The sequence below is a fragment of the Amphimedon queenslandica genome, unplaced genomic scaffold, assembly GCF_000090795.2.
Source record: "Amphimedon queenslandica unplaced genomic scaffold, v1.1 AMPQUscaffold_13489, whole genome shotgun sequence".
Lineage (NCBI taxonomy): Eukaryota > Metazoa > Porifera > Demospongiae > Haplosclerida > Niphatidae > Amphimedon > Amphimedon queenslandica.
The window spans coordinates 309,273-330,484 of NW_003546275.1; the positions used below are offsets into that span (position 1 = coordinate 309,273).

Genomic DNA, 21,212 nt, shown 5'->3' on the forward strand with positions numbered 1-21,212 from the left:
TATTATTTAAGCGATACATTAAGTTACTAATTTACTTTCCTTTTGTTTTCTAATCTCCAATAGGTCTGTAGTAGCTACAGATTTGACTCAGGTCCTTATGATACAGCGCTTGCAGGGCCTCAAGTTATCAAGTCAAGTATCATATTCTACAGTTGAATCGGCTGACCCAATAACAGTTGGTGAAGTGACATTCTTACCAGCACTGGCTAGCGTTCACTTCACATCAGTCACTAGTGCTTCTGTTCTCTTCCCTATTGACGTGGGCAATGCAACTATACAATTGAATATCATATCAGCCGATGTAATACCAAGAGCTTTCTATGTTACCCTGTCAGTCCCAACTGATAGCAGCAGGTTAGTACTTATACACACATTAGATTTTTGAGTTATTTGGTTTAAAATTAGTTTTAGGTTTTTAATATAACCTTCCTTCCTGTTTTGAATTTGATATAAATGTTTTTTTTTCAATTTTATTATTTTAGTGTGTTACAGAATGAGAGAGCAGTTGTTGTCATCAATCATCCTGGGACTGAAAGTGACTTGTATACTGACTATCTAACTGCTTACCATTCAACCACACCATCTCAACTGAGCAGGTAAGAAATGAGAGAAGAAAGGAAGGCAGAGATACACATAAAATAACTGCATGAGACAAAACAATGCAAGGCTTTATTCTATTAATTGATTTTTCCATTTTACAGTGCTGCTACTGATATCTTGAACAAGCTCAGTAATGGTGCAGTGTCTGGTCGTAACGTATCACTGTCTACTACAATGAAACTAACCATTGAAGAGATCATTAGCACTGTCACTGAGAGTGGAATAAGGTAGAGGAATTATAATCAATGTAATGTATTCATTCTCTTTATTTTAGTTATCCTGCATCTCTCCAGTCAACAATGGCTAGCATATTTAATGCAATAATAGGAAGTGGTACTTATGATGAGCAGTTTAGATATGCTCTTACTCTGAAGAGCTTTGCACGCTCACTTGTAACAGGAAGACCATGTGATGGACAAAGGTATGAACCATGAACCAGACTACAGTATGCATGTACATATATTGTGTAAATGTATCTCGACTTTTATGCTTTATTTGTTTGTTTTTTATAATATTTTTAGTGTGTCAATATCGACTGTCTCCCTACAGATAAATTCAGGACGCTATACACCATCTTTATTGAGCGGGATGACCTTTACATCAGGAGTCAATGATTACATTAGACTATCAAGCTCTGCTCTACCAATTACTTCAGAGGTACCTCAATAATAATCATAATAATGAATGATGATGATAATGATGATGTGTTTTTTAGTGTGTAGATGCTCATTTCATTGAATACACTGATGCCAGTTTATACAAGTTACCACTATTAGGCATGAAGGTATGAGCATATACAAAACCCATTGTATCATGACTACTGTTCTATATATTAGGTAATGGTATTGAGCCTTGATAATCCTTCAGTACCAACACTGCCTAATCCAGTCACTTATCGTGTATATTCTCCTAGCGGAACTATATACCCATCAGATCAAGAGTAAGATTGTATATCATGTGATTCTCATGTGACTCCACTGTCATTTAGTTGTCTCGTATGGAGTTATCCTACCGATGACAGTGGGACGGGATCCTGGGATCAAAGTACTTGCACACTAGCAGAGGTATTGCATCAATGAATGTATTTTGTGAATATACATTAGTGATAGGGCATTATTTATTGATCTCTCTCCCTCTCTTATTTATAGGCATCAATATTAGAGCGAGATTATGTTGAGTGTCAGTGCCAGTTGGTTGGTGATTATGCTGTTGGTATCCCTCCAAGCTATGGCTGGCCACTCCCTGGCCCTATATCTTCTGGATTTGTTGTGGTACGTTAAAATGTTAAAGAAACACTTTACTAGACATTATAGCAATACTAAATTATTGCTTAGTACACTATTGTATGTAAAACAATCAAGCCAGTTTCTTTATTTTTTTCTCCTCCATTAGTTGGTGATGATATTGATAATAGCTCTACACACTATTTACTTCAAGAGGATAAAACTAGGCACACGTATATTGATATTTGTGTGTCTCTCTATTGCTCTCTTCCAAGTAAATCAAACAGTCTCATACTTGCTAATATTGTGTTATTATTTTCTCCAGATAATATTACTAATTGATATGGTAGTGGCTCCTACAGTTAGTACCAATGGCTGTATTGCCCTTGGATTATTACTCCAGCTAACAGTATTAGCTCAATTTGTGTGGATGTTTGTACTGGTAAGCATGCATACTTACATACACACACTCATTTATATAATTGCCTTAATTTTTCAGGTAATGTCATTGTGGATGAACCTAATGGGATTGACTGATGGAAATGAGCCACTCATTATCTACATATTTGTAGGCTGGGGTATTGCTATAGCCATTGTAATAGCAACCATACTGATATCACTCTTTGGAGCTGCTCAGAGCTGGAGTGATATATACGGAAGAGTTGGAGGGCTGTAAGTTTAAAATTAAAAATAAAATTATATTTTTATTCTTTTCTTTAATTTCATTTTAGTTGCTTCATGCCTTCTCCTGCTATAGCGGGTGTGTCATCAGCATTGCCTATCATACTGGTCCTACTGATTGGTGTTGGAATTCTCTCTCATTCTTGCTTCTACTGGTCAAAATGGGAAGACTTCAAGAGCTTGTACAAAGACACATTTAACAAGAGAGGTACAGAGTATTATTGTATTGGAGTATCTTTTAATTTTTTGGATCATTTTTAGAAATACCACTCCTACTGACCTTTATGGCCATCATTGTCATCAATATCGTGTTTGGTGCACTTCATTTATACCTCCAACAGATTTACCTCTTCTTTTTGTTCTTTGCATTCAACATCATTGAGGTTAATAGTATTTTGCTATATAAGTAAATAAGTATTATTCCACCTCTCTTTTTTTTTCTTTTTCTCAGGGTATTTATGCTCTCATTGTGTACTTGTTTGTAAGCTGGCATACGCTAACTTGGAAGCACAAGCATTATCCTATTAAAGAAGATGTTGAGCCACTGACCATACCAGAGGAGCCAGAGTTTATGGGAGAGCATTATCCAAGCATGTATGGGTCCCAGTTATCACTTTTGCCAAGAGTAAGTTGATAAATATTGGGCTTAAGACCATGTACAGTGCTAGTACAGGGATTTTGGTCAAATTTTGTCAAAAATAAAAAGTAAAGAATTCTTAATCTTTATAATACATATGCATGTTTTTATGTTGTGTAGAAAGTTTGAGCTGATTTTGATCAAATTTAAATTTTTTATGAATTTTTAAAGTTGCTCAAAAGTTGTACAAAAGTCCCTGTACTATAGTACAGGGATTTCGGTCAAATTTTGTCAAAAATGAAAAGTAGAGAATTCTTCATTTTTATGACTTTTCCTAATACATATACATGTTTTTATGTTGTGTAGAAAGTTTGAGCTGATTTCGATCAAATTTAAATTTTTTATGAATTTTTAAAATTGCTCAAAAATTGTACAAAAGTCCCTGTACTATAGCACAGGAATTTCGGTCAAATTTTGTCAAAAATGAAAAGTGAGAATTCTTAATCTTTATAATTTTCCTAATACATATGCATGTTTTTATGTTGTGTAGAAAGTTTGAGCTGATTTTGATCAAATTTAAATTTTTTATGAATTTTTCAAGTTGCTCAAAAGTTGTACAAAAGTCCCTGTACTATATAGTACAGGGATTTTGGTCAAATTTTTTCAAAAATGAAAAGTAGAGATTTCTTAATTTTTATAATTTTTCCTAATACATATGCATGTTTTTATGTTGTGTAGAAAGTTTGAGCTGATTTCAATCAAATTTAAATTTTTTATGAATTTTTAAAATTGCTCAAAAATTGTACAAAAGTCCCTGTACTATAGTACAGGGATTTCAGTCAGATTTTGTCAAAAATGAAAAGTAGAGAATTCTTAATTTTTATAATTTTTTCAGATGCATATACATGTTTTTATGTTGTGTAGAAAGTGTGAGCTGATTCCAATCAGAATTGGATTTTATATGAATTTTTAAAGTTGCTCCAAAGACCATGTAGCATAGTGCATTTCAACTAATGAGCAATAGCTGTTATTATAATGTTCTGATTATTCGTATAATTTTTCTCTCTTCACTATAGACATCCACACATAACAAGCTTAGTTCTCATGGTCAAATCGGATCACAAGAGCACATAATGATGAAAAGGCTCTCCCCTCCACCAACCACAGCTACTCCCAGCGTTCACTCGTCGGTGAAACCCTCTCATACCTCAAAAAAGAAAAAGAAGCAGAAACAGAAACAGCAAGAAAAACGAGCGGACTCCTCGCTCCCTCCTTCTCTCCCTCCCTCTCCTCCCCCGATTGAAGAGGTCCAGGAGAAAGACGGTGACAGTGATTCTGGGGAGTCTGGTAGTTATGCCATTGCTAGGGCAGGGGACTCTGATGGCGGAGAGTCTGGCTCCCATATGGATAATCTGATGTTTGCACTCAAGACAGGAATATCTTATTCACAAGATGAAGACTCTCAGCCTCCCATCGAAGGATTTGCTAGGAGAGGAAAGCAACCAGCTGCAGCAACAGAACAATATCGCCTTAGACGTATTTCTATCGCAGACACTCACCTTTGATTTATTATCATTATAGTAGGAATTATTGCAAACTGCAGTTTATTCTCTTTTATAAAACATCAGTAACATTACTTTTTAAGCACATATACATTTATAATTATTATTTTGTTTAGTAAATTATTATGAAGTACACTGTATATGCATGAGCCTTTTTTTTATCTCTATTTCTATATTTATTTTTAAACAATAAAAATATTAATAATTTTAGCTAAAGTTGAGCCACGTGGCTTCCGTATTCTTTAGAACACGGAGTCAATCAATGTTCAGCCAGCCCCACCCACTATAGAAATTGCTTTGCAAAACATTTGGCAACATGGTGAGTCGCTAGTATTCATTCATTTCTACTCTATCTCTGCAATTATATTTATAGTCTCACACTATTCTACTCATCCAACCAACCAGAGCACACGAGAACAGAACCTACACTGACTACGAGACACTAGATGAGTGCTTGGAAGGTAATATATATATATATATATATATATATATATATATATAATACAATATAATATATGTATATATACCATAATTATTAACAGTGTGAAAAATTTTATTTGTTTCTTGTACTGAATTACATAATAAAAATTAAAAACTAAAACCAAGTGTAATTGTGTGGGTGTGGCTGGGTTAGTTGCAGTAAATGGGTGTTCCTTGGGTTGTTTAATGACATGTATATACATTGTAGATATTTTAAATACTTTTCCCTTTTCTAACTATGTCCTTATGTCTTTTAAGGAATATGTAAGATATACGAGGAACATTTACGTCAGCTTCATCCCCAGAGTCCTTCAATCACTTATGACATCAGCGAGCTCTTCAAGTTTATCGACAACCTTCACGATCTTAGCTGTCTGGTGTAAGAATTTGCTATTATGACTGCCCACGTTTAGTTCTTATGTTCCTATGTTAAATACTGTATTTTAGTACTGAATATATGTAGAATATATATTTCTTTTTTTAGTCATCAGTCATCAAGTGGTACATACTCTCCACATAATAAAGAATGGCTGAAGGAAAAGATATACGGAATGCTGAAGAAACAAGCAGGACCAAGCAGAGGAAGGCATTGAACCAAATACCCAGACACTGTTCCATGACTCATTATCGTTATTATACTAAATGTGTGTAATGTACATTTATTTAGAACTAGAACTTTTTTGCACTCCATTTTGTTCAAGTTCTTGCCTTCTTTGCAAGTGTAAATAAATTAATAAAATTATATAACAATTAATTAACCAAGGGGCGTGGTTAAATTAAAATTTTGCTGGAAAAATTTCTTTTCAAGTTTCCACCTCTTCTTGAAATATCTCAGGAATAACATTCTACTCTGCCGCCTCTATTAACTGGATACAATTGGGCAGTAAGTAGCAGTGGACTCGGGGAAGAGTAGGAAGGTTGCTGTACCAGAGTATGGCTTCACCTCAGACTGTTAGTGACCATCTCTCGTCTTTCTTGAACGAAAAAGGACAAGTAATGCGTTACGTATTTTGTGCAAAGCATGAAAATCATTTCTTCCCCCACTCTCTCTTTCTTTTTTTCTGTTAGGATCGTGACGTCAAACTAATCCAGTTCCTACAGTCTTTCCTGATCACTCTAGCCGAGGGAAAAGATGTCACTTCATGCTTTGCTTCTAAGTAAATTAAGTTAAATTAATTATCGTAAATTAAGTTAAATTAAATATTATAATGAAACCGCCATATTTTTATATTGAATTGTGTCAAGTCCCTATTTTCTTTCCCCTCCCTCCTAGTGATCCTCATTCAGTTCTTAGTATACTCATTGATTCATTATTGAATCGATTCACATCAATGCTCGTTAATGGTACTGCAACTACACCTACTAGTAATTCCAATTCTAATTCTCCTGATTCTGACCACACCTCCTTATCCCCGCCCACCCTCTCAAAAGATGAAGAGGCAGCCTCGCTGAAAAAGTTCCTCTACAGAGAAGACATATTGTTGCTATTGGCAACCATACACCACATGTGTACTCAAGTAAGTCAAAAATGGCGTTTTGATATTTTTAAAAATGAAAGTACCTCGTATATGTAACTGTAACCAAATGGAACGGACTATGGTATATTTTTCTTCAGAAATACATGTATGTGAATTGTGAAGTACTTCTAATACACTTATTTCTTTAAAATTTCAATGTTTTTGATAAGGACAACCATTGGCAACAATAATATTATATTCTTGTAAAGAGACTGATACTGCATGTATTGCACATGTACACATACGTAGGCTCATAATCATCATACAATAGTAATACTGGTTCATAATTTATTGATCCATAGTGCCTCTACTTATTCAATGATAATGTGTGAACAAAGTCTTGCAGTCCTATGTCTATTGAATGGAACTGTTACCACATATTCAGTATCAACATATAGTTCTGGTTCACTCACTCACGTGTTCTTTAGCATGTCTGGCTAAGTATATTAGTAGTTGTAGTACATATATATGTACATGTATACCGTATATGTGTGTTCACATGCATTTAATCTACTGTTATCTTTCTCTTCTCGTTTTCCTTTTTAGGTCGATTTATCTAATTATGATTTAGTTGAATTGTTATTAGTTGTACTTAGGAGCCTCCTACCGCTAGTGAGGAGAAATACTGACGAACTAAGTAAAGCTTTTAGTTAATTATATAATAATAGTCGTAATGTTTTGTCTTTTATTTTTATAGATTTATTTCTCAGTATTTCTCCATCGTATTCTCATTCAAGAAGGCGGAGTCAGCCACACCCACTCTCGCCATCATATCGCATCACAAGTGAGTTAAAGAGGAACTCCCTCCCAGCCATTGGACCAGAAGCAACGGAATGGATACCCGAGACCCTCTTGAGCAACCAATCTCTTTCTTCCTCTCTTGATGACGTCAAGTTATTTCTGTTAGTACTAGGAGTAATAGAAGGACTGACTTGCTCTTCAGTACCCAAGAACAATCACCAGATATCACAACTAATCAGGTTCCTCTCAAAACTGACGGATTTCCTTGAAGAGGTCCAACTGGTTTGGATTGAGACTAGGAATGCCGGAGAAGAAGATATACCGTCGTCCTTTCTAGCCTCGTCTTTATTCGCTCGTTATCTCCTGAGGGTGTGGCTTATATTAATTAACAACACTTCTGAGTCGTTACTCTCACCTTCTCACACTTTTGAATTACGCTCGTTACTGCCCCGCCCCATTACCATGGCAACAAAGGCCCCTATGCGTTTAGGTAAGGGTCTTATATTTACAACCAACCGTTATCTTGATGGTGAACTATCGTTATTATTTCTCGAATCAGTCTATACCTCTGTAGTAGCCATTAACGCTCTTTCCTTTTCTGAAGCCCCTCCCTTCTCAACTCCACCCACTGTCCTATCACCAGGGAGCGTGCTACTACCTCCTGATGCATTGCTTAACGTATTAAATGAATCCATCTTTGATTCAAGTCAGGAATGGTTACTGTATGTTTGTTCCAAGTTACAGTCTCTACCACGGATAATGGCCACTTGGGACTCTGTTGTTACAGCTGCTCATTGTCTCCTGGGTCGGTTGATGAGGGAGCTGGTGTGTATCTCTGATCTCATTCAGGCAGGAAGTAGACAAGAACTAGCGGCTCACAATAAATTAGAAGATGAGGAGGAGGAAGAGGAAGAGAAGGAAGTCCCTAGTGCTCGGTCTTTCTTAAGGGAAGGCTACGTTGAGATGGAGCAGAGATTATGTAAAATATCTCAATCGTTGCTAGTCGTTTTTGAATCAGTTCCAAGCATACAGCTGCTTTCATTACAGCTTCTTGCACAAACCGGTCTTGATAAGATTGGTATAATCTCTGACTTCCTTCCCCATATTTCTCACAGCTCCGTCTGGTCAATGCCAGAGGTTCTCGACCTTTATCTCGAGCTATTAGAGAAGGCATGGCTTCAATTATCGCCCGATTCCTCGACCACACCCGAGTTTTGGACGAAAGTGAGCAATTACGTGACGGCGCTTCGAGAGGGTAGCCACCAAACCGTCCTTCAAGTCATGTTCCATTTGCTGTTCTTGTTTTCTTCTCATTCCTCCTGTCACCTCCTCTCATCTCTCACTCAACACGTCATCCTCCCATATCATAAAATGATACTGGAGAGAATGAGACATAAACTGGACTCCAACAAAAGGAGAGAAGAGAAAGGAGAGACCTCGGAAGAGAGAGAGAGAAGAGAGGAAGCTTCAGAGGGCAAGAAAAGCAGAAATGAGGAAAGGGTGACCGAGTCCTGTTTTGAGATTGAGGAAGAGAAAGTGATTCATCTTTACTTGAAACTCCTCCAAAAAGTTGCGTCACATCCTAGTAGCTTAGTCCCGTTTCTTGAAGGTCACAAATCCAATCTCTTCTCTCTATTTGTATTTGTTCCTCTTTCTCAGTTCCGCTCAGAAACACTCGCCATATTTTGTAACGTTTTACGAACGCTCTCTCGCCCGTGGGAATCAAGCATCATTCACAGCAGTCACCTCAGTGGCAATAAAACACACCTCCAGCTAGTCAATGCCCTCCTTCAGATAGCTTACGAGTTTAATGCTCGTGTCCTCTTAGAGAAATGCAATAAACTAATCAATAGTGGCGGAGAGACTGATAATATAACTAAACCATTTGATCTTCGGAAGATAGATCAGATACATGTACAGATACAGCATTTGTTGGACGAGACTAATATCAGTCAGCTTGCTACAGCACCTCTTGTTAGTCATTTACAATTGGTCTCTGATGTCTGGTGTATACTGGTAGAGGCCACGTCGACTTGTGATGGTATACTGGTGTTAATGAATGAAAATCACATATGGGACGTTATACAGGTAGTTAAGCCATCATTTAGTTGTGTATGTACATGTACTTTTTATATTGCTTGTATAGTAGTAGTTTATGATTCTTTTATAATGAATGTTTAATATTGTTTTTAAATATCAGGTGCTTGCTCCTTCTCTTGCCAGCCTGTTAGAGAGGGTGTGGATTTGGTCGGGAAAGGGGGAGGGGAGCAACGTGTTTAGCAAGCTAAGGGAGGTCTGTGTGTCACTCCTCTGTCACCTTCTCTCTATGGCAACCATTGTATGTAGAGTAAGGGAGAATCCTTCAAAGGTAAGCAGCTATATTAAGTTAATTATCATAGCCAATTTTATGCGTACATGTACAATGTATGTATTCATATTTTTAATTATATTTTTAATCATTTTTAGGTATTGGAGTTCCATTGTTCTGAGGTCCATTCATTCCTTCATGGTAGTAAATTATGCACTGCCTCAAACTCATCTCAATACATAGCTACGCTCCTCAAGACTGCTACCTTCTATTCTCCCGAGCCTTCTTCAGCTCCTGTCTCTCCTCGTCGCTCTAGCTCAGGCCCTGGCCACAACCACAGCCTTAAACCAACCCGCAGTCCTAGTCACAGGAGCAGACACTCCTCTAGTCGAGGCTCAACTAGTAAAATAAGTCCGTCTCGTAACTCACTTCATTCGTCTCACGGCAGTGCTAAAGGTAGTCCAATTTTATCACGCCGTCAGTCCAAGATACGTCCCCTCACCTTGCCCAGTGACACCAAGGTCACGCGTAAACCCATCAAACTCATCAGCCCAACCGTTGCCCTTTCCCCCAGCAATAGACTCCATCCTTTCTTCCCAGCCGTGATAGACGGGGAGTCTGATTATTCCGGGTATGATGCTGATACGGAGTTTGGTGGTAGAGCAAGGGCTGGGTCGCTCTGGAGCGAGGGAGGTACCCCTGAGGAGCCTATAGGAGAGGAGGAGGAGAGGGTCGCAGGGAGTGGGTTTGGCCTACATAGTCCAGTGACTACAGTGAAGGTACCGGAGGATATTAAGAAGAGACTGTGGCTTGAAGGCCCTGTCTGGCAATGCTTGGAGCTATTGAAGGAATGTGTGGAGGATGCTACTACCAAAACACAATGGTAATAAGCATGTTCCCTTGTTATTATTATTATTATTATTATTATTATTATTATTATTATTATTATTATTATTATCATTATTATTATTGTTATTAGTGACTCCGCTCTTGAGCTATTTCTTGCTTATCTTCTTGATCTACTGAAAGCTGACAATTTCAACATATCACTTCTAGCCAGGAAGGTACACAGTATGATCCTTTACTCCTTTAAATTATACATGTACATGTACATATGTTGTACCAGTATATCAAGAGTACATGATTTTTGATGTATTATGTACATTGTATACTCTGATCATGTTGATAATTCATTTCAGGGAATTCTTGGTTTTCTCTTGGACTCATTTTCAAATCTTTTTGACTCAAAAACTGAGAGAAGTAAAAGTAAGAAAGGACATTTTAATAGAAATACATGCAAAAAAATTCACTTGTAGCCCTTATCAAATATTTGAATAACTTTCAAAAATTCATAAAAAATCCAAATTTGATTGAAATCAGCTCAAACTTTCTACACAGCATAAGAACATGTATATGTATCAGAAAAAATTATAAAACTTGAGAATTCTATCCTAGCCATTTTTGACAGATACCATAGTACAGAGACTCCTAAATAAATTCACTATCGTTCCTTTACACAGATTGTTCCAAGTTATTGTGTCAGTTGGTTGAAGTCCTGGCCAGTTATCAAGTCTCTCACTCTGACCTTAGGAAACTGTTCTTAAAACTCCAAGGAAATAAAGAAAACTTGGTAACTTCTATGAATGCAAATCATGCAATAAAAAACAGCTATTGTAATTATACAATTCTCTCTCATTCACTCTTGTGCATTAGGAGCAGCTAGTCTCAATGCTTTATAAAGTAGCTAAACAGAATTCACACAACAGACAACCCTCGAGCTACATTGAGTTTAGCTTCCCTCGTCCGTCAATGAAGCTGAGCTGGTCAGAGATGCTCAGGCTACCCTGTCCACAGTCCACTAGCCTTCATCACTGTGCACTGTCAATGTGGCTCTATATTGGGAAGTATCCATTGGAGTCTTACTTTCATCTGCTCTCTCTCCTCACTGGTGAAGTCTACGTTCAGCTCTGGGCCTCTCCTTGCAGTGGAGACATTGTTGTAACGTAAGAATCATATTTATAGAACCCTCTACTGATATCTGTGCCTTAGAACTGTTTTACATAGACGTAGTGTTAGCTCACATATACATGTAGTATAGCTATTATATTTGTTATTACTTTTGTAGTTTTTCAGATCAGATCAAGCACACTTGTCTTGATGATGCGTCTGGTGCCAATTCGGTCACTTCAGGCAGTGCATTGACACTCAACTCATTCCATCATTTATATATCAGCATTAAATATTCTTCAAGACTATGTCAGGTGAGGAATATGTTGCCATTTTTGCTGCATGTACAGCTATTTCTATCTTCAATCTTTAACAGTAACCCGATAGTCGTGAATCTCATCCTTTAAAAAGTGCGACCCACGATTGCATTGTTAGAATATGTTGCTATTTAAGGCAGCCTAGCAGCCTGGCCTAAGCAGTAGTATACGTTGAAGACAAATTTTTGAATGGGGGAGTGTTGTACCCCCCGAGGGGTCACACGTAACCCTGTTCTTTTTTTGATTTTAAGTGATGATAAAATCACTAAATTTAACCCACAAACCTACAAATATTTCATGATATTTCCATCAAAATTTTTGCCAAAATTTCTTAACACACACAGCTGCTTTTGTCATACATGTGTTTATTAACTGTAGGTGGAGATTGTCATTGATGGAGGTGACGTGTTTAATTACACTCTAAATCTCTCCTCATCCCTTGCTCAGTATAATGAAGGCTACTGTGGCATTGGTGGAGGTGTAGTCAGCAACATAACATCAGAGAGACACATTAAACTAGTCAATGCTGACAAGATGAGCCTAAAATGGAGACTTGGATCACTTAATATATTTGATGGTAATTAAATATTATGATTTAGATTGTGATTTATCTCTTCAATTGTTTATTTTTGCTCTTCTCTCTCTCTCTCTCTCTCTCTCTCTCTCTCTCTCTCTCTCTCTATTCTTCAGGTTCTTATGATACTAATCTAGCTAGTCTATTGTATCAGTTAGGCCCAGAGTCCCCTCCATCTTGTATTGGTGAATTAGGTGATATACTTACATCCAGTTATGTCGAGATGGCATCTGATTCAACTGAAGTTAAACAAATTGGTATAACTGATTCCCAGCTCCAAGCTATTCAAGTAAATACATTTGTTTTTTTACTTTTTACAGCATTTTATTTATTATTTTGTTATTTTTTAGTGGCCTGTTGTATCATATTGGGCCCATCAAAGTCAAAAGGTTTATTTCGTTAGTTTAAAAGAGACCAAGAGAGAGACTGACCCACACAATCCTTCCTCCTCTTCCGACAGCATCATAGTTAGAATACCCAGTGTGGATCAGCTACAGTGGGTAGCAACAGCATCTCCTATCAACCAGCCACAGCTGTTTGATGTGCTCCTGAACTGTATTGGATTAGAACAGCTACTCTATCTTTATGCTAAGGTATAATGTATTAATAGATCTTATCACTTTTATTACTAACACTTTTATTTCTTATTTCGTTTTTTGTTCCTTGCAGACGGTAAGCAAAGGTTGCTCAGATATAGCACAGTTCCACACGCTCTCGCTGATTCAGCTAACAGTTCATCACTCGCCACAAGCTAAACTCGAGTTCCGTCAGTTGAAAGGGATCACATTACTACAGCAAGTACTGAGGACTAGCAAGGCAGCTCTTACAAGAAATATTGCTAAAGTAAGGCTATGAATGTATATGTATTACAGTTTATATTTTTGCTAATTCGTATACATTGTATACATGTTCTTTTGTTTTTGGAGCGGATTCTAATTAAAATAGTTTTTTTATAAGTTTTTGATGTGGCTCTAAAAATTTTTTAAAGTTGCTCCAAAATTGGGCCTAAGTCCCTGTACTATAGTACACGGTCATTGGCCAAATTTTGCCAAAAATGAAAAGTAGAGAATTCTCCATTTTTATAATTTTTTCTGAAGCATACACATGTTCTTATGTTGCGTAGAAAGTTTAAGCTGATTCTGATCAAATTTGGATTTTTTACGAATTTCTGAAGTGTGACCAAAGACCACCCTAAAAGATGTGTACATGTACTGTAGTAATGTACATAATGATTAATATTATTATTATTATTATTATTATTATTATTATTATTATTATCATTATTATCAGGTATTTCTTGATTGGGCTTGTGGCCCAGAGAGAATAGAAATCAAACACACTGACATTCTGGAGCATATACTACTCGACTGGCACATCTGGTGTCGCTCGCCCGTGGAGGTGTGGCAGATGTTGCTATGGCAACTGGAACAGCTCCTCAGTCCGGAGAACAGCCACTCGGAACTAAATCGAAATCACTTCCTCGCAGCAGAAGCACTCAAGAAAATACTACTGACCAGTAAAGTAGGGAATCACATAGATGTACACATACACGTACATGTACACGTACATGTGTACATGTACTTATTATACTTACATGTACATACAATGTACATGTACATGTACATTCATTACTTTGTACATGTTCTTATTACAGTTGAGGAATTAAAATTATGTTTTTATAGGAGAGGAGGTCACTTGAATCCAATGAGCCACTAGATAGTTCAATATCGATGATTTTCGTACGTTTGATAGCGTTATTGTTGGGAGACCCGCCCCACGAGGCTTGGCTCAAGTATGTTTGGGACCATCTACTCCTTCCCGATCTTAATGATGCTAAACTAGTCAGAGGAGACATTAATCTGTCACTAGTAGAAAGTAAGAGAGAGAGAGGAGAGAGGGACTAGGGAAGAGATATTTAGACATGTTACAGGAAACTAAGTGTACACGTATTGTATAAATAATTCTTACAATAGCATCAAAGTTACCAAAGTGTTCGCCGAGTCAATCTATGAGTTCACTTGAGTCACACAGTGCGGGTAAACTAGGAGACAGGGCATCACTAGGAGGAGGGGGAGGAGGAGGGAGGGATGAAGGAGGAGAAGAGACCGAGAAACATGACAACGAGTCTGAGTCTGATATGGAAGTTGTTGAGTTTGACGTTCAGTCTCTCGCTGGCAGATTACCCGATTCTTCATACAGCGACTTAGAGACTCTCTTCACTTGGACTGACATCACCGGTCAGTATCATTAGTATTGTACTTAAAAGTATTTGGGGGGGAAACCTGGGCTATAGTCCAAGCTTTTTTACATTATTTTTATGTATACATATACATGTAATTATGTTATATATATGCATATGTACATTTAGCTCTCACATATAATTATGTTGTATGTACATTTAGGCCTCCCATTCCTCAATGACAGTGATATAAAGGAGACAGTCCCTGTCAGTATTGAGACTGGGCTCCTCTCACACATAAGGAAGATCATATGTCTCTTGCCCGACACTCAAGTCCGTAAGGTCCTTGGGCCTATACTTGATCAGGACAGCATTGTCGTTATGGCAGACCATCCTTCTATCCTTGTCAGGACTGCTGTCGTTAGGGTAAGCTCATACATGTACATGTATTGCAGTGCATTTACTATTTGTGAATTTCTTTTTTATATTTATGTACAGTACTATTGACTGCTCCCTTTCTATTAGTTTATACTTTTCTTTCTTTCTCTAGGTTCTTGGTGAGTTCTTTCGTAGAGCTGGTGATAGCTCTCAGGCTAATTTTCTCCAGGTGAAGGGTTTCAATCTCCTCGGGAACCAGCTGAAGCAGCACACCCTCTCGTTTGAGCTAGTCAGTGCTCTATTCAGTATTGTATTCGGACAAGAGATTAACCTGTTTGACCAGTAAGCTAATCTTGATCAACTAGTTGATGTACAGCTTATTATTGTTGCTGTTGTTATTATTATTATTATTATTAGGTCTTCTGGTACATTTCAAGTTCCACAGTCTTTGAGTGGTTTCCAGTTCAATGCAGTAATACCAATCCTAATGTGTATAGCTAATACACTGCCTGATCCTAACCTCTGTCACACTACACTCTGTGTATTAAGAGAAGTTAGTCATTCATTTCTATTGCCATACACACATGTACAGTACATGTGCATTATAAATTTTTTTTCATTTGAAATGATAATTTCATATTAATTTATGTTTTTTTAGTTATTTGAGATGGTTAAGCTCATGCCTGCGTGCATGCTTAGTAACGGGCTCCTGAAGATGATCTGTCAGATGATTATATTAATACCAGAATCAACATCTTTATCAAAGTAAGTCTACATGTACATGTACATGTATTTCAAATTTAAAAAAAGGTTCACTTGTTTTAAATTGCAATTACCATTATCTTATTTCTCTCCAATGCAGGGAGAATAAGCAAACCCTATTAACTGATCTCTTTAATTTCTGTAAACTGATTGTCCTGTACACACTGAGGTAAGACTCCGTCCACCCACTCACACTAATTAATTAACCACACCCATTCATAGTGCGGAACTTGAGGAAAACTTTAGATTTCTCGAGACTCTCCTGGTATGTCTCAAACACTGTCTGGATGAGATTAAGAAAAACAGAAGTAATTATTTATTTATTTATTCATTTATTTCATGTACATATATAGCCTCAATGACATTAACCATAGTATACCTGGAGCAGTTTATCTATCATACGCTAGCGGAAGCCTTACAGTTCTTTATAGCTGGTCCTATAACAGACGGCGGTGGTCTCATATCACCTTTTGCCTCAGTACAGTCTCTAGCAACTCAGACCGAGCTACAGACTAGATTCATTCAAACTTCAGCTATGTCCGTTGAGTGGTTAATTAATGACACGCCCCCTCTCACTGGCGAGGTTGTTTCCCGTTTTACTGACGAGGGGTTTGTGCGTAGAGGGATGCTCTTTGATAAGAAGATGTCGTCAGCTGCCACTGTGGCCGGTTACACCTCCTTTCTCTTGCGTTTCTTTCACCGCTCATTGCGTGGCTCAGGGAAAAAAGTACAACAATGAAATAATAATAATAATTTATTGATGATATTTTTAACAGTCGTTTAGTCAGTATGAGTCGTCTTCTCTTCGCTATTTTACAAGCTCAAGAGGACAATTGATTGAGCAGGTAAAGAGAAACTACATAAACTAGCACTTCTTGAATCAGTATACTAAACTAGCACTTCTTGAATCAGTATACTTTAGTTGTCTTTTATTAAGCAATTTCTCTCTCTTTTTCTTTCTCCTAGTTCTCAAAGTTGCTTGGTTTCTTACTCTCTCCGATTCATTCTCATCAGTTTCGTCTCCAGCTGATAAAGTCCTTTCATTTACTCGACGACTTTTCATCTCTCCTCTCATTACTATTTAGCTCTCAAACTAAAAAACTGGTAATTAATATCTGGACATACATGTACATGTACATGTCCACTTAATCACTTATAAATTTTCATTTCTTTTAGTTCTGTGGTCGTTTGATTCTAACTATAACAGATCTAATGCAGTCTCCTAATGTCCACAGTGACGTTCAATCAATGGAGGCCTATAATGACATATTTGATGCCTGTTCTAGCACTGGGTTCACTAGATTAAAACCAAGCACTAAGTTATCCTCACTGCTGATGACCCATGAGGATGATGATAGCAGATCCAAGCAAAGGATTGAGTCAATTAAGGATGAAATGAAAAATGTAATAATAACACAAATGAAAATGGACAATTGATATGTTTATTGACTTTAGGCTGATCAGAGATGGGCGGAGAGAATGGAGTCTGGAAAGAAAGACTTTGATTATCGCCGACAAACTATTTACAATAAGTAAACCTGCTCTCATGACATGTGCTTCCATTAATTGTTACAATATAGAATGATAGAGAGATTGAGGACTAAGGAAGCAGCTGTGAAGAGAGCGTCAATACAAGTCACTGAGAGAGTGTTTGGGAGACAAAAGGAGTTGAGACTGAGTCTATTGGGACAGATAGAGTTAGCCGGAGTACAGGAGAAGGAGACTCTCAGACAATGGAAGAAAATCATTGCATCAATCACTCACCCACGGTCAGTGGTAGCAGCATTAATCTGTATGTACATGTAATTGTAATTTTGATAATTTGCAATTTTGTAGTATATCAATTTATTAATACACATAATGTGAATTTTGTTGTATTATTTTAGAGGGATATGGAGTGAGGATGAGCCACGGCCATTGTGTTGGCAGTTAGATCCAACCGAAGGTCCATCAAGAGTGAGGAGAAGACTGATGAGGTCAACACGTATGACCAGTGAGAAGTTTCTACTACGTGAAGCTTGCACTGGAGAATCAGGTAAGAGGAAATTAATGTAGAAATTTATAATGTACATGTACATGTATGATTTATAGGCATAAGATGTTCACCTTTGTCATTTATATTTGAGGAAACAGCCTATGACAGTGCACAGGGAATGCTAATGAAAGTTTTGAGGCAGCCAAATGAAGATATGTAAGTGTGATGGTCATGTGATGATCATGTGACGATCATGTGATGGTCATGTGATGGTCATGTGATCTTGTTGCTATTTTTAGAATCGGTAATACACATCAGCGGTGCTATATTATATCACCTGACAGCAGTTGCATTGGAAACCTACTAATTAGTAAGGAGGAGGATAAAATTAAATGACAGTGACCCCTTTCTTTTTTAGCCAATATTTCGTGTTATTTTATTGGAGACAAGCCCCTAGGAGACCCTAACATTGCTAAAGTAATGCTAAACCCTCCCTCTTTCTCTCACTGATCCTGTTATTCTCTTGTAAAGGTGGTGGCACTAGACGAGAAGACACAGTTGATGTCATGGAGACATACTGATGTCGTTGAAATACACAGAAGAAGATACATGCTCAAAGATAATGCACTCGAGATATTCCTTATAAACGGGATCACTTTATTGCTCTCCTTTGATACCACCATGGTGGGTATTTGTCATTGTATAGCTCTCATGTGATTCTCATGTGATTAGGAACGCAATAAAGTTCACTCTGGGCTCCTTGAGCTTGATATGCCTAATCTTGTTGATCCTGGAGGAGAAGGAGAAGGAGGAGGCAAATTAAAAGCATTGACCATCGGGTACGATCACTCTCTTTGTCTTGCTCATTGTCTACTTCTTCTTGTTAAATGTGTATGTTTAAAGCATATATTCCTTTCTTTGTTTGATAGATGGCAGCAAGGAGAAATATCTAACTTTGAGTATTTGATGGAATTGAATAAACTGGCAGGTCGGACATTCAATGACCTGATGCAGTATCCAATATTTCCTTTCATCCTCTCGGATTATACCAGTGAAGAGCTAGACCTGTCCAAGGACTCTTCATTTAGGTTTGTATTGCCCTTGTTGTTGTTGCTATGCTGGTTGGATTATTTATCATTTTATTTCATTTTAGAATACTGGAGAGACCCATATCTATTCAAGATGATAGCAAGATTAAAAAATATATTGACAGATATCAGGTACTCTTATTATTATTTATTTATTTATTTATTTGTTTGTTATTATTGTTTGTTAGTATATACTAAATGAGTGTACTAATCAAGGGTTCATGATGCCTGGTCTCTCCTCCATATCATCAAAGCCGTACCATTATGGCTCTCATTACTCCAACTCTGGGATCGTGCTTCACTTCTTAGTCCGTATCCCTCCTTTTACTGATATGTTTCTAGACTTTCAAGGTAATAATAGTAATAATAATAATAATAATAATAATAATAATAATAATAATAATAATAATAATAATAATAATAATCACATGTTTTTTACTTAGGTAAGAGTTTTGATATCGCCGATAGATCATTTCACAAAGTGGCTACCACCTGGTGGCTATCGTCCTCTGAATCAGCTACTGACGTTAAAGAACTTATCCCAGAATTCTTCTACTTTCCTGAATTCTTAACCAACTCAGAAAGTAAAACCGATAATAAAAATAATGATACTGATTATTCATTTTTTTCTCTCTCTAGGGTTTAAATTAGGCGAGAAGCAAAACGGAGAAACAGTTGATCATGTGGTGTTGCCTCCATGGGCCAAAGGTGACCCAAGACTCTTTGTCCTCAAACACAGACAGGTTATTTATAGATCAATCTCTGCTGATGTAATCCTGTTCTATTTTAGGCACTTGAGAGTGAGTATGTGTCCAAGCACTTGCACGAGTGGATTGATTTGGTGTTTGGATACAAGCAGACTGGTAGAGCTGCTGTGAATGCTGTCAATGTCTTCCATCCTGCTGTAAGTTTGGACTGTGGGCTAAGGTACAGGGTTGTTCGTCAAAATTGAAAAGGAGAGAATTCTTCATTTTTATAATTTTTCCTGATGCATATACACATGTACATATTTTTATGTTGTGTAGCAAGTTTGAGCTGATTCCCATCTAAATTAGATTTTTTACTAATTTTTAAAGTTACTCAAAAATCGGGCCAAAGTCCCTGTACTATAGTACAGGGATTTCAGCCAAATTTTGCCAAAAATGACTAGGAGAGAATTTTTTGTTTTTATAATTTTTCCTGGTGCATATACATGTTCTTATGTTGTGTAGCAAGTTTGAGCTGATTCCGATCAAAATTGGATTTTTTACTATTTTTTAAAGTTACTCAAAAATCAGGCCAAAGCCCCTGTACTATAATAGTACCTATTCTATTTCATGTTCATATAGACATACTATGGTGCTGACGGTATTGATGTTGATTCAATATCAGACGTCACTCAACAGGAAGCACTCAAAACGATGGTAAAGACGTACGGGCAGATGCCCCTCCAGTTATTCAAGGAGCCTCATCCTCATCGCTCTAAAACAACAGTCCGTACAACACTACTCATCAGATTCGGCTCAATATTAAAAAGATTGACCTCATCTTCCTCAGCACCGCTTAAGATAAACAACTCAATAATATCCCACAGTATGAAACTAATAAAACCCAAAGTATCACTAGACTGTGTCTTCATCGGCCAGCCGGACCCTCCTTTCTCTCACCGCCCCATTGTAACAACCACTGTCCCACTCTCACCGGAGCGACTAACCTGCCTGTGGAACGGTGAAGTGGCCATTACTGATCAGGATGCTGCATTCTTTCCGAGTCCATCAGGGACTTATAACAGTTTATTCATCTCGTGGGGTCATTGGGATAATGCCATACTCATTAGATCTGTTGGTATCAGTGATCATTCTATTACCATCAAACTACACAATTCACCTCTTAACAGAGTAAGTGTCTCAATGCACTGCATGTATTCATTTTGCTTGCTATTATTTCAACACAGGTCACCTGCTGTCAAGTGGTATGCAATGGTCAGATGCTTGTTATATATGGTGGAAGTGGAGTAGTATCATTCTGGAAGCTAAATAACACTGCTAAACAAGTTAGTATATCATCAATAGGTACACTCCACCATTTGAGCTATTGTGATCTCTTTAGAATCCATCATATGCTGGCGGCGTGACACATTTAAGAGGTCACACTGGTCCAGTAAATAGTCTGGTATCATGTAAACCTTACAGCATTGTTGTCAGTGGTAGCTCAGACTGCACTTGCATTATATGGGACACCAATAGGTCAGCTATAATCATGCAGTTATATTAAGTTAAAATACACTAAAAAATATACTTACATGTATCTGCTGAAATACTTCA

The 21,212-nt window shown here is 37.3% G+C and overlaps 3 protein-coding genes across 3 annotated transcripts; all 3 read left to right on the forward strand.

The window, feature by feature from the left end:
• The first annotated feature begins 67 nt into the window (after positions 1 to 67).
• LOC109580506 (G-protein coupled receptor 98-like) lies at positions 68 to 4,824 on the forward strand. The gene is made up of 16 exons (XM_019993774.1): positions 68 to 354; positions 483 to 596; positions 702 to 827; positions 875 to 1,021; positions 1,122 to 1,257; positions 1,316 to 1,384; positions 1,437 to 1,540; positions 1,589 to 1,664; positions 1,749 to 1,871; positions 1,993 to 2,097; positions 2,149 to 2,265; positions 2,323 to 2,495; positions 2,555 to 2,712; positions 2,766 to 2,887; positions 2,956 to 3,129; positions 4,158 to 4,824. The coding sequence occupies exons 1-16, from the start codon at positions 98 to 100 to the stop codon at positions 4,644 to 4,646; spliced, it is 2,490 nt and encodes an 829-aa protein (XP_019849333.1). The 5' UTR covers positions 68 to 97; the 3' UTR covers positions 4,647 to 4,824.
• Positions 4,825 to 4,910: 86 nt separating this feature from the next.
• Positions 4,911 to 5,842, forward strand: LOC100634139 (enhancer of rudimentary homolog). Its single transcript, XM_003384545.3, has 4 exons — positions 4,911 to 4,962; positions 5,017 to 5,104; positions 5,382 to 5,502; positions 5,608 to 5,842. Exons 1-4 carry the CDS (start codon positions 4,960 to 4,962, stop codon positions 5,714 to 5,716), a joined length of 321 nt encoding a protein of 106 aa, XP_003384593.1. The 5' UTR covers positions 4,911 to 4,959; the 3' UTR covers positions 5,717 to 5,842.
• A 545-nt stretch (positions 5,843 to 6,387) lies between these two features.
• On the forward strand, positions 6,388 to 21,162 carry LOC100641459 (lysosomal-trafficking regulator-like). Its single transcript, XM_019993734.1, has 44 exons — positions 6,388 to 6,640; positions 7,187 to 7,277; positions 7,338 to 9,469; positions 9,582 to 9,749; positions 9,848 to 10,572; positions 10,669 to 10,753; positions 10,889 to 10,955; positions 11,210 to 11,319; positions 11,403 to 11,692; positions 11,815 to 11,950; positions 12,332 to 12,530; positions 12,644 to 12,816; positions 12,878 to 13,120; positions 13,197 to 13,370; positions 13,818 to 14,048; positions 14,210 to 14,402; positions 14,501 to 14,764; positions 14,930 to 15,132; positions 15,257 to 15,426; positions 15,502 to 15,637; positions 15,743 to 15,849; positions 15,947 to 16,015; positions 16,069 to 16,154; positions 16,200 to 16,573; positions 16,623 to 16,691; positions 16,813 to 16,950; positions 17,023 to 17,250; positions 17,302 to 17,378; positions 17,427 to 17,615; positions 17,733 to 17,881; positions 17,938 to 18,037; positions 18,121 to 18,191; positions 18,240 to 18,298; positions 18,353 to 18,505; positions 18,554 to 18,660; positions 18,751 to 18,909; positions 18,975 to 19,041; positions 19,098 to 19,260; positions 19,353 to 19,493; positions 19,549 to 19,652; positions 19,700 to 19,813; positions 20,238 to 20,786; positions 20,843 to 20,941; positions 20,998 to 21,162. Exons 1-44 carry the CDS (start codon positions 6,455 to 6,457, stop codon positions 21,160 to 21,162), a joined length of 9,513 nt encoding a protein of 3,170 aa, XP_019849293.1. The 5' UTR covers positions 6,388 to 6,454.
• The last annotated feature ends 50 nt before the right edge of the window (positions 21,163 to 21,212 follow it).